The following is a 13,202-nucleotide window of genomic DNA, read 5'->3' as shown; positions in this document are numbered from 1 at the left end:
CGAGGGGTCAGTAGGCGTGAAACTTAATAATAGTAATAATTTGCTCGTAACCTGTCTGTCGGCAGTGATAATTCGTAAAAATCGCATTTTTTGCTTAAATTCTGCGCAACGGGTAACGAAACTCTACTTGAATTCTGCTCGTTACGGCTGACTTCATTCAGCAAAATTGCCGTACACGTACTTCAGGAGTTATTTGTGCGTCTGTGGGCGTTTTTGTGTAACACTGCTGAGAATGGGCTGTCAAGTTCGCGGTCGTGGGCGCATTTTAGCCCCGGGGGGGCACTCCCATACATGAGCTATATAGGTATGTGCCGCTGTGAAGGGTATGGTTTTCAAGCAGTTTAGTCTGGGATAGGGTATAGAAATCAGAGAGTTTTGGTCTGGAAAAGGGTAGCATTTTCCGGGAAACTGATCGGTGGTATGACGAAATAAGTCCAGAATAGGAATAGAAACTCAGAAGAGAAAGAGGATTTCCTAAACGTTAATAAAAACTTCGCGGCATCGTTGTTGACAGATGGTTTTCCATTAAAACACTGATAGTGATACAGTTCTAAAAAATGCAAGTCTGGGATAGGGTAGGGATTTTCGGTGTCTAGTCTAGTATAGGGTTGCAAAAATCAGCTGAAAATGGTCTAGTATAGGGTAAGGCCTTCAAATTCCCAGCGGCACACCCCCACCCAAAAATATACAGGGTGCCCCCCCCCCGGGATTTTAGCAAATGCTGTGCGATTACGAAATGCGAATCAAAGGGTAATTTTTTGATTTTTTGTGATGCAACTGTTGGTTCCGAATTCTGCTCAAATTTTGCTCGAAAATGAGGAATTCTGCCAGCAAAATTTCCGGTTTCCAGAGCAGTAACTTATAATCGAACTTCTGCGGGCAGAATTTATTCAAGCCGGCTTTTGAATGGCATAACTGCCTAACTCAAAAAAAGCAATAATAAAAATAGTGTTTGTAAATCAAAGGACGAGTGAAAATAGATATTCAGAGTGGAACAGTCGTTTACAAAAACCCTGTTGAAGAGCCGTGACAAAATAAAAGTTATAAAAACCTAATTATAGAAGGGAAAACACGAGAACACAGTTTAAAAATTTGGGTTTTATTTTGCAACAATACCTTTAAAAACAACACTTCTAAAGATAACGCCGATTTTAACAACACTGCAGCAACAACTAATTGTACAGTAGCTGTTAATTTTCTCTGACAACTGGCCCAAACTAGTGTTTGTGGTGTATTCTCGTTCCCAGAGCCCGCGTCCCCCAAGACCAGCGGCTACGGACGCGTTTTCGACCGCTGGTCTAGGGGGATGCGGGCTCTGGGATCATGATTGCCAACTCTTCTGTTAAATGATGTAAGGGACGGACCATTAGAAAAGTGATAGGGGGGGGGGGGGGTGGGGAATTTTCGGCTTGCACGAATTTTTTTTTCTGTCCATTTCTTGTGCAGGAATTTTTTTTTTCAGGTGAAACCCTCTGCAGTGCTCGAATTTTTTTTTACACAAATGGTTTTTCTTCAGACAAATGCCATATTTTGTTACTTTATACCATGTTTTTTGACAAATGTTGCTTTGCTGATTATTTTTTAAATATTTTAAAACTGAGCGTTGTTCATTGACTTCATCCTTTAGGGATCGTCAATAAGTACCGACGGGGGGGGGGGGGGGGTGGTCAAAGGGCGGTGCAATTAGAAAAGTGGAGACCCACCCCTTCCTTCTAGCTCAAAACACCCACCCCTGGTCGAGGGTTGGAAATTACATGATCCATCCCTTTCTTCAAAAAATAGTTAATAAGGAAAAAGCCTTTTTGATTGTCTGTAATGGATTAGAGGTTTCTGAAGTGATATCAGCTTTTAAAGTGCGATCCTAATCATACGCCACCATAATTGTCCCTAATGAACACTGTAATTCTATATGTAGTTTCTTACACATCTTCTTTCGCTTCTTAACACATCAAAGCAGGATGAATTTCTCGATCACTTCGTATAATAGATTTGTGTTTTTTCTGTGTAAAGTGCGGGGGAAAACTAAGGGCGCGTTCGTTTGGGATCAATCTAGAATAAGAATAATTGGAATAATGCGACTTAGTGTTCGTTTGGCTGCTCTTCCTATTCTGGAATACGTGGATTTCCATTCCGCGGAATATATTCCGGAATACATTCTAAAATGTCAGAGTGAATTAATTCCTTAAACAAATTTCACGACCACAATTCTTGAGCAAAATCCTTTAATATCCCTGGTACATTGAGTAGACACACGAGGCGTTCCAAATCGAGAGAAATCTGAGCAAAGAATCCTGAACAACTTGATATATACCGAGTTACAACATTTTTCCTTAATGGCCTTTATCGCCTATACGAGTGTCAATTAATCTATTTTAAATGCTATCCTATAAAGAAAACATGTCCGAGAGTAACGTCATTCGATTTAAGAGCTCATGCGATGAGATCATTTGTAACACATTCTTATTCCGGTATATTCCCAAACGAATGCGCCCTTAGACATAAACATATGCAAAAACTGATTCATGTTTGCAATCTGTTTGAGAAATATAAGCAATCTACGCAGGCTAGAGAGAGACGAGCAAAAGGAATGTTATGATCACAATCCATCTAGGGGGGTGTGGGGGCATGCTCCCCCATAAAATTTTGGAATTTCCAGGCTCGGAAATGCTATTTTCAGCGTTCTCCACCATATATTTCGTCGAAAAATAGGCCTCATCAAGTGTTAAATGATGACAGGTATTTTCAAGTATTAATAGGACCTTTCCTTCTGCATGAATTTTTTTTTTTATTTTTCCCCACCCCCCCCCCCCCCATCACTTTTCTAATGGTCCGTCCCTAATCTGTTAGCGTAGGGCCAGTCTTTGCTCGGTTAACTGTCCCACTTAATTCGCCGGGACGCTCACTTCGTGGCCTCCAATACAGTGGAACTCCTCTACTGGTTAATTGTCATCATTCAGCGAGATCTCTGGTGCCCTAAAAAGATTATATACAAATAATTAATAAGAACCGGCCATCTTTAGTACTTAACAATAGCATTTGGAGATCGTGACTGAAAAAATAAATGTTCTTTAAGTAAAAAAATCTCACCCCATGTTGTAGATTAAAATGGCGGGAAACATGATCAGGAGCGTGCCAACACCGAACCCTGCAGTGCCCACGTGACTATCTGACTGCCATTTGAACGGTACCTCACTGAACAAAGACCAGAAAATAAAACCCAGTGGCGTGACGAGTGACTGAAATAAAACAAAGTTGTTGAAAATGTTATAAGTTCGATGAATTTTCAATGAAACTTAGGATGGGCATTGTAATAAAACGTCTCGGAATGGATACGAAGGAAAATATAGACGGCAAACTGATCCTGACGGCTCAAACGGTCAAAAAACAAAAACAAAAAAACAACAACAACAAAAAAGTTGCTGACAAAAAAATGAAATATATTGAAAAACCTTTGCCCTATATTTCGGTTTGCAAGCAAACCTTCCTCAGGGGCTGGGCGGAAAGAAAATATATTTTAGTTTTTTAACAACTTTTTTGACCGCTTTAGCCGTCACCAGTTTGCCGTCTATATTTTCCGCTTAGTTACTGATCCAGGTCTTCAAGAGATCCGGCACCACTCATCGGTTTGTCGTTGTTGTATTGCAGATTTTTCTTATATTTGAATGGATACAAGCAGAAGTACATAATCTAGAAGTCCACATCTAGCATTGGGGCGCGTGCTATCGGATTTGCGTGTGTGCTATTTTTAGAACATCCTTGCGCGGGAGACGCGCGAGACGCGCGAGAAAATGCCGTGTGACCTTGCCATAAAACATTTCACTCAGAAAACAAATTAAAACTAAAAACAAATTCAAAAAATACTCCGAAATAAAGGGGAAGCATCGATCTAATTTTATGAGATCTGTGATGGAAAAACATCCGATGATAACCAGAGATGGAAAAAGTTGCTTTCCGTTTCAATACAGTGATAAACTCCTTGAATTTAATCTTACACAGGCAAATTATGCGCGCTCGAAGGGGGAACAAAAACCAAAGAAAACGAAACCATTGGTAGAATAAAATATGTAGTTTTTGGTTAAAGAAAGTATGTTTCGCTTTGCTGAACGTCTTTAAATCAACAAAATAATATTGCCTTGCTCCTGAGCTACAAAAATAACCACGACTTGAAGCTCGTTTGGAATACTCGTTTGCTGAATTTCGATATTAAAACTGCTAACTGAAAATTGTTTGGGAATATTTTCGAAAAGCGAGCGATATAACAATTGAAAACACATTATTTTCATTGGCCATTATTTTTAACTCTAGCGTTTTGACATTCGTATTACTCTTAAATTTTGATTTTAATTTATAACCGTCTGACAGTGTTGAAATTTAAAGTTTGTAGGCAAGTGAAAAGGCAACCGGTCGCCGGTTTCCATTAGCGAGCTCCCAAAACAAACATGCGGAATATTTGTATTTTAACGAAGGAGTTATGAAAATAAGTACCTTAAACTTTAAAGTATAAAGTCTCGTCGTATTTAAGCTTAATTACTGAACAACACATAGAAAATTTATTATTTATTTATTTGCGGCGCCAACTGACTGTATACTTTGAGGTATATTGGAAAAGCATGAATGAAAACATGATCGTTCAGTGAATTTAACTCGCATTTTCATTTATATATAAACATGTACATTACCTTAAATTAAAGTTCACAGATTTACTTCTCGAAAAGAACCTCCATTTTCCGAATCCGAAAGGCGGGAGGCATGTATTTTTAAAATGCGGTACTCTGGCTTCCCTTACAATTGTTTGAGTTCAGGTCTAGAAATATTGTGCTTTCACCGCTCTGCACGCATAAAGACTCCAAATTAAAGACACCTTTACAACCACAGAATTGAAATAGTCACCAAAATTTTTCTTTCTCTTGTGTAGCCGTCCTGTCCTTTTAGGCTTTGAAAAAGGGCTTGATCGTGAAGCAGAAAGTTGTTGTCACATGCATGGATCAAGCTGGTGTTCGCACTTTCAGTGTATCTTACAGCATAGGAGACCCAAGCGTGAATGTAGGGACTGGTACTGAAAATTGAAACTAATCAAAAGCATATGTATTTTACTGAATAAAGTTTATTAAACATTGCCTGGTGTTATTTTTTGTCATTCTACCGAGTTTCAGCGAGATTTGAGCGATTTTAGGTTTTTTAACCCTACAGCGTTATAATAAAGTGACTTTATTATTACATTCACGCTTGGGTCTCCTATGCTTACAGTTGTCGCGCTCGATTTTAACCACTTCAGGGACGGCCGGACTTTTCTACAATAGCAATAAACCTGTACCAAGATGTAAAAAAGGCATCTCCCATATGTAATAGCCGTCTTTTTTTCTTGAGTTCCATTCATCTGAAGTGTCTTTGAAATTAAGCCGGTCAAAGCAGTCAGTTTCTTTTACGCGCTCGCTGCCTACTCTACTCTGACTCCAAAACACAACACATGGATGCTCCAATGTTTTTTTTCGCGATTTCAATGCTGTAATCATCGACAGAAGAGGAGACCAGTGATTCGTATCCGGTAGGTTTAAATCCTCACTAAATGCACATTTTGATCAACAACAACTTGAACAGTAAGAAATTTCGTGGTGCCGTTCGCTTGTTTTCAGCAGTTAGGTTCTTCTTGCTCAGTCAACTTCAAAAATTTGTTCAACCAATCAAAGGCGCGCTGTAAAAAATACTTTTACGCGATTGGTTACTAGTTCGCGCCAAAAGCCGTCTACGTAATTTTCTCGCGCGTCTCGCGCGCGAGGCCTGTTCTAAACATAGCACACACGCAAATCCGATAGCACAAGACCCATTACCAGAGATGTGGACTTCTAGATCATGTACTTCTGATACAAGGCTCTTTCAAATTGTAATCCCACTAAAAAAGCTCCTTAATTCTCGGGCAAAGACGAATCGCACCCATCTGACGAAGTCACGCTCTCACTCGCTCTCGTTCTAGCTCTCACTATTTGACGGACGTTTTCAGCGGCGGATCTAGGGGAGGGGCCGGAGCCCGCCCTTGTTTTTAGAATTTAAAACAAATAGAGGCCCGAAGGGCCGATAAAATTTTCTTTCGAGAGCGCCCCCCTTTATTGTAGGGTCTAGATGATCCCATCTCCCCCCTTATCTGAAGTTCTGGATCCGCCACGGGTTTTAAACTGCATGTTAAAAACTACTGTTGATTTGAGCTCAGATGTATGTTGTTCTAACATGTTTTACCGTGACAATGGCTAGCCAAGTTGCTCCCTCAGCGTGTCTCAACAGATTTGCTCCTCCAACATAAGATAAAACGTACATCAAAATGAACATGGTTCCTCTGGTGCCTGATGTAGCATCGCAGCCTGCTGCGCCAAAGAAACATTGCAATCCAGACCACCATCTATACAACCATAAAAATTCAGAAAAAAATATTTAGCTTTTCCTAGCAATCAGATTTGTCAGACTGGCAATCATTTTATCCGGCGGCTTAGTACGTCATGTAATTCTCGGGAGGCGGTAATTGCGTAAAATCTCTGATCAATGCCGAACCTTAAGCTGGTCTAAGCTTGGTCTTTCAGACCACTTATTAATCGAGTTTGAGGTCCATACGCGGTAAGCAATTCGACGACTCGGTCCACACCCGTCGTAAGCCCGGGGGGGTACTCCATATAATGGCCTATTATACGGGGAGGCTCCGCCCGAAAGGGGTACCTTTTTCAGGCCTCAGGTATATAAAAGGGTAGGGATTTCACAAGTTTAAGTATATAAAAGGGTATGTAAATCCGTCATTTAGGTTTTTAAAAGGGCCTTGAATAAAAATATTTCGAACAGACGCACTTTATGGCTGTATTATTTTAATTTATAAAGCGCAACATGAAAATGACAAGAAAACGTCCTGTTCTAAGTCTATGCCATGTCTTTTAGGTATATGAAAGGGGTACCTTTTTTCAGTAAAAGGTATACGAAAGGGGTACAATTTCTGTGAAAATGGTATATAAAAGGGTAAGGGGTAAGAGCTTGGGGCGGAGCCTCCCCGTATAAAACTTTTTTGAGTGCCCCCCCCGGGGTCGTAAGTTATGGAACTTCTTCCTTCTTCTACACTGAGTGACGACACAAATAGTTTCCACTCACGATTTCTTTGGCTTAAAGTTTCAATTGGGTTATATGCGCAACATTTACAACAACAACTTACTTTGTTCTAAACTCATGCATGTTAGTATTTCCAAACCATGGCAGAATATCAACCCAGAACAACGCAGCAAATAGAAATACAATGTTGCCTTATCCGTGTTTTCGTCTTCGAGTCCAGTGTTTTTTTAAACCAGTCAAGTCTTTCCGTCGAGACGTTACACTTATAAATGGGTTGAATATTTTTGATGTTCAAACGCATTTATAAAAGAACATGGTGGTGGGGGGCGGGGTCTGGGCGGGTTGCACAAAATCAAGAAGAACGCCTTATACACGAATTTACAAAAAACTATTAAAAATCTATTCCCTGTTATAGTAACACTGTACTTGTATGAGATTTGAGATCCTAATTAAACGTCCTAACAATATTTTACAATACTTAAACTTGTTTAAAGGATGATTCAGTAACATAGCAACAAAGAAAAGTTTAAAAAAACGTACTTCTTTCCAAACTCTTTGATATTGTCAACGTTTCCATACCACGGCAGAATATCTAACCAGAAAAGCGAGCCAACGCAAAGAAGTTGATACGCAGAGGTCCAGAACAGAAAGTAAACCAAGTTGACTCCTCTTCTTGACATTTCATTTTGCATTTTTACTCCTTTTTCCTCAAGTACGTTCATTATGGCTGCCATAACCTGGTTTTGTTAACAAAAAAAATATTAACGCCAGGATATTATAGCCATGAGCATAGGTGTACGGGCACTTTCAGACCTGAGGGGGGAGGGGGACCTAATTGCTCCCCCCAAAAATACTGACATGCATTGAAAGCCCATGCCAATAAAGAGGCATTTAAAATGGACAACAGACCGTGCATTGAAATAGTTGTGTACAAACCTCAACTTGTCTGCTTGCTTTAATGAAACGATAGTTTTTTTTTTATTAATTTAGTGGCGTTGTCCGAAGATGTCAATGCACTGTACCCTTTTTTCTTCGGATATATTTTATTTATCCACTCCTGAGTTCAGCAAAAATTAACGTATTTTCGGGCAGCCAATTTACATTCCCTCACTTGAAAGATATGTATAAACGTGTTTAGACTTAACATTTAAGTCAAAGTACTAGCTTCATCACATCTGTAACAGCTTTGTTTCAAGGTCTTAGGCTGGATTCACCGCGCCCAAACGCTCGAGCTATGGAGAATCCTAACTTTTGGCCACCCTCGCCAATTTTCGTCTTACTTCAAAATGATTGTATCCCGGGGGAGGGGGGAAGGTACTCAAAAAAGTTTTATACGGGGAGGCTCCGCCCCAAGTTCTAACCCCCTACCCTTTTATATACCATTTTTGACAGAAATTGTACTCCTTTCAGTATACCTTTAACTGAAAAAAGGTACCCCTCTCATATACCTGAGAGACATGGCGTGGACTTAAAATAGGACATTTTCTTGTCATTTTTATGTAGCGCTTAATAAATTAAAATAATACAGCCATAAATTGCGTCTGTTCGAAATATTTTAATTAAAGGCCCTTTTAAATAGCCAAACGACAGATTTCCATACCCTTTCATATACTTAAACTCGTGAAATCCCTACCCTTTTATATACCTGAAGCCTGAAAAAGGTACCCCTTTCGGGCGGAGCCTCCCCGTATAGGTCATTATATGGAGTACCCCCCCCCCCCGGGGGATTGTATCTGAATCAAACTGATGGGTAAGACAAATTTGCGATAAAAATCGAAAGCGATTATAGCAATTCGCGAGAGGAAACGAAAACATACATAAATGGGAAATCAGTTAGACTTTTGAACCACAAAAGTTATATTTCCAATACTTTTTTCTGTTGATGTAATTCGTTTTGAACGTTATGTTGAGATTTTTCGGCTTGTTTTCTATTTTTTCTCTAGGCTTGTTGCCCGAATTCCAAGCATTTTGCCCGAGGGGGGACAGCCCCTTGCCCCCCCCCCCCCCGCCTCGTACGCTTATGGCCATGAGGTCTGCGTGCCTGCGGGAAAACGTTGGATCGGAGAAAGCATGTACAGGAAGAGGCATATTTTATTGTAGCTAAAAAATGATCATTTACTGATAAAGATACAAGTTTGAGCTAGTCAGTTACAGTTGTCAGTTGATATTTTTTTCCACTCTAAAGAAGCATTAAATGGTGGGGGCCTGCGACCCCAAGGAGAAGGTGGGGCGGGGGTGGATAATTTACTCAGTCTCCCAACCTCGTCCAACAATACCGCCAGCTACGCAGGCTACCCTTTTTTCATACCAACAGTTGACATATGCCCCTAAAAATACTTGGATGAGTAATAAGCTTGGTGCGTTCGTTGAAGCAATTTTGAAAGGGCCTTTTCACTACCTAAATGACCAGATATAGCTTTCTCTACCTTTTTTACTCCAATGCCTCAAATCCCTACCAGCCCTGTTATTCGTAAAGCCTATAGAAGGTCTCGTTCACCGAACGGGACGGAAGCCTCCCCGTTTAATTCGTCTCGGAATGGTATAGACTAGGCCTGCTACAACCAGTTTGTTGCATTTTTTCTGGGAAATTGACACCCCCCCCCCACTTGAAAAAGGGCATAAGGGACGGACCATTATTTTCTTGGAGGGGGGATGAAAAATTTTCCTCTGCAAACTTTTTTTTTTAGTTGATGCACCTCTGCAAACATTCTTTTTCGAAATTCTTACTATTTTTTGCTATACATATCGTGTTTGCAAACAACTTATTTTGTCTTTCCAGGTTCTGCAAACAATTTTTTTCAATATTTTTCATCCCCCCCCCCCCCTCCAAAAAAATAATAGTCCGTCCCTAAGACAGAGGCGGAAAAAAACACACACACTTGTTACATGAAAGGAATTAAATATACTTACAAAACTTATTGTGAATACAAGAGGCCACACACTATGGACTCCAGATTCCTGCTTTCCGTGTTTCAAATCAAGTTTCGGGACAAATTTTGGAATGAGGCAAACAATGGGAGCAACAGTCACAGTCACAGCACAAAGCAGTTTTTTGAGAGTAGGCTTCTTCCTCAAAATAAGCCGCCTAGAAATAAAAGAATAAATCATAGGAGTGCTATGCTATGACGACGAAGAGTTGTGTTCGAAATCCTGCCTACTTGTATTAAAAAAGGACGCTAATTTACTTTGTTTACTCGAAAGTTATAGTAAACTATTTACCTCTTTTCTTAGCTACTGCCTGTATATATGTAGTAGTATTGATCTTTTCGCTTCTTAATTTAAATGGACTGTGTCACAGCTGAGCTAAGTTTATTTTATTAAGCTTTGCCAAATACTTGCTATGAAACTTAATGTTTGCAAAGAAATTACTTCCATGAATATAAATGACAAAATCAAAGCTTTGTTGGCATGAAATGTGTCTTTCGGGCGTTATAATTTAAAGTTACAAGCAAACGAGGCTAACTTTGAAAAATGTTCAGCCCAACAAAAACGCATTTCGCAATCCGTAATCCTTGACACAGTCCCTTTAATCTATAGGTGAAGTTTATTTGCAACGCTACTCTAAAACGAAAGCGTTGCGTCAGGCCCCAAAGAATTAGGGGGGGGGGGGTGGGGAGGGGCGGTCGGACGGACGGACGAAGGAAGTAACATCCCCGTAAATTTGGTTGCGTGTGCTGCGCGCTTCTTGGACCCCTTTTTGGGAGAAAAAATTTCGAATTTCCCCTCCCCTTAATCAGACCTGACAACAAATTTGATACCACTCTTCAGGCCAATCCTCAAGAAACAGTTTTTTTACCCTGTAACTTTTATAAGAAACAGACTACATCCCCCGGGGAAGTATACCGATTGTGATAGTTTTTCCTGTGTGCGCCATTGTTTTAAACTCTCCTGTAGATCTGGGTAGGGAAAATAGAATATGCGTAAACAACAAATCAGTATACCGTGCCCATACAAATCTAGTCATAAAAATATAAAAATTCAGCCAGTTTGAGTTATGTTAAAACAGTGCAAGGCTGTAGACCTGTAAATTTATACCCAGGGTTGGCATTAGTTTTCTACTTTAATTTTGAATTGTTTCATTACAGGATTTTTTTGAGAAAATAAACCTCAGCAAGCCACGGCTATACAGTAAACAAGACATTTTTAGCCGTGCTAATACGGGTTTTCAAGGGCGTGTTACTGTCCCGTGACGATGACGCCATCGCGTGACGAAAAAAAATATTTAGCTCACCTGAATAAAATGGTCAAAGGAATCATCAAGGTTCCAAGAATTGCTTGTAGATATAGCGGCGTTCTCGAACTATTACTTGCAAAAACTGTTAGCACTCCATTCAAGGCATTACAGAGGCCAACTAAAAATAATAACAAGTGAGGGAAAGTCCTTTCCGTTTGGCCGATATCTCTGGGTGAAAATACGTGAAGGAACAGAGTTCCCAGACCAAATATCACAACAAACGACAGACTTGCAAATGACAACACAAAATAGCTGTCCACAGTTGGCGCTGTACTATTCTTGTCATTTATCGAATGGATCCACAGAGGTAATGATACGTTTTGACCAATTTGACCGGCTACTGTGATAAAAGCGAGCAACAAATTTGTCCTGAAGAGGCTGACCTCCCAGGATCCAATACTGAATGTTCGTCGTTCTTCGTACGGCTGTGGAGGAGGGATCGTAGGAATTAACAAAGGCGAACTGCTGCTACTTAACGACTCGGTGAAGTTAGATTCGTATTGGCTGCTTTCCCTAAAATCCATGTTAGCTGTATTAGCTTGTATTAATCGGCGTTCCTTCGAATGGAAGTAAATCGGTGATCTGATCTGTTTGGCAGTGTTTGCTAACGATCAGCTATAAATATACACTGAGAAACCGGATGTATTTCGCTTTCCAAGAAAGCCCTGATTGGGCTTGGTAGTCACGAGCCGACACGAGGGTCACCTGGATATTTGCTGCTGACTTTTCGGGTTAGAAATTTTTTTATATCTGTTATATATGGTGCGGAGTTACATTTACGACGATTTTGTCGAAACTTCCCCGGAACTCAAAGATACCGTATATATTGGCGTACACTGAAGTGTTTCCTGTTGCATGTGTACCAATGAAAATTAAATAGCCGTTCCGGTTCTCCAGTCACATGCACACACCCGAAAAAAAAAAACTGTTTTTTTTTTTATAACTTTATTAGGCCATCCCAAAAAAATGTTTCGTTTCCCATCGGGCAAAAAAAAAAAAAGAAAAAAGAAAAAAACACTTGGGTTCCAGAGAAGGCCGGGCTGCTAAGTAAGAAAGCCTGATTACAAAGTCAACTCGAAAACGTGGTCTTTTCGTTCGTTATTCCTTATCAAATGTCTAAACAGTCTTTAAATAACGTAGTATCGATGTTTATTAAAGACAAAGACATCATATACCAATCGTTGTTAATAAAACAAGATCGTGTGCTTGTAAATTGAAGTACTTGCTTCTTTAACTAGTGAATCTAGAATTTTTTTTATTTTATTTACTTTTCGAAAAAAATGGGTCGGTCGGGCGATGGGAAACGAAACATTTTATTGGGATGGACTAATACAATAAATTCATCCAACAGCAGAAAATTTTACTTATTTAATTTTAGCACTCGAAAACTGAGCTTCAAGAGAACGGGCTATTCATTTGTCCTAAAATAAATACGTTCCAAAACGTTCTAAAGAACTTAGTCTATTGCCATTCTTGGTATTATCCTCTTTTTATTTCGACGAGCTTGCAAAATGGCAGCGTACTAAGCTTCAGCCAATTTTTCAACTTTGAGATAGTCTCGATACAGTCGAAGCTCTCGTAAGCGGACACCCTCGGGATGCGAGTGTCCGTAACTGGAGCTGGCCGCTTACGAGAATGGCTCTCGTTAGCGGCCACTAGAGGTGTGGGGAATAAATGGCCGCCTAAAGGAGTTTGCCATGCAAACAATAACCGAACGGACGTGGATGAAGACAGAACAAGCACTTAAATATGGCACTGTAATTACTTTAAAATCATTGTGACGAACGGCGATGTGAAGTTGATTAATAAACACAAGATGCAGAGGTTGTTTATTAATAATGCCAATGCTTGTAGACAGTACTAGCCTGAATTTCAGACATCCCTCTGT

At 40.0% G+C, this 13,202-nt stretch overlaps 1 protein-coding gene across 1 annotated transcript; it reads right to left on the bottom strand.

Moving 5' to 3' along the window:
• Positions 1–1,083: 1,083 nt before the first annotated feature.
• LOC144635209 (crt homolog 3-like) lies at positions 1,084–11,932 on the bottom strand. The gene is made up of 6 exons (XM_078494296.1): positions 11,312–11,932; positions 9,991–10,165; positions 7,621–7,817; positions 6,232–6,391; positions 3,088–3,236; positions 1,084–2,973 (listed from the first exon to the last, which is right to left on the bottom strand). Exons 1-6 carry the CDS (start codon positions 11,836–11,838, stop codon positions 2,940–2,942), a joined length of 1,242 nt encoding a protein of 413 aa, XP_078350422.1. The 5' UTR covers positions 11,839–11,932; the 3' UTR covers positions 1,084–2,939.
• Between the last annotated feature and the right edge of the window lie 1,270 nt (positions 11,933–13,202).

The sequence above is a fragment of the Oculina patagonica genome, chromosome 13 (assembly GCF_052425735.1).
Source record: "Oculina patagonica isolate OP01 chromosome 13, crgOcupat, whole genome shotgun sequence".
NCBI lineage: Eukaryota > Metazoa > Cnidaria > Anthozoa > Scleractinia > Oculinidae > Oculina > Oculina patagonica.
This window is presented reverse-complemented; position numbering and strand designations above follow the sequence as displayed.

Coding starts and splice junctions, on each gene's coding strand:
- LOC144635209 (XM_078494296.1), bottom strand. CDS start 11,838: ATGGATTTTAGGGAAAGCAGCCAATACGAATCTAACTTCACCGAGTCG. Junction 7,818..9,990: donor TTGTATTCACAATAAGTTTT/GTAAGTATATTT, acceptor TAACAAAACCAG/GTTATGGCAGCCATAATGAA. Junction 2,974..3,087: donor ATTTTAATCTACAACATGGG/GTGAGATTTTTT, acceptor TAATCTTTTTAG/GGCACCAGAGATCTCGCTGA.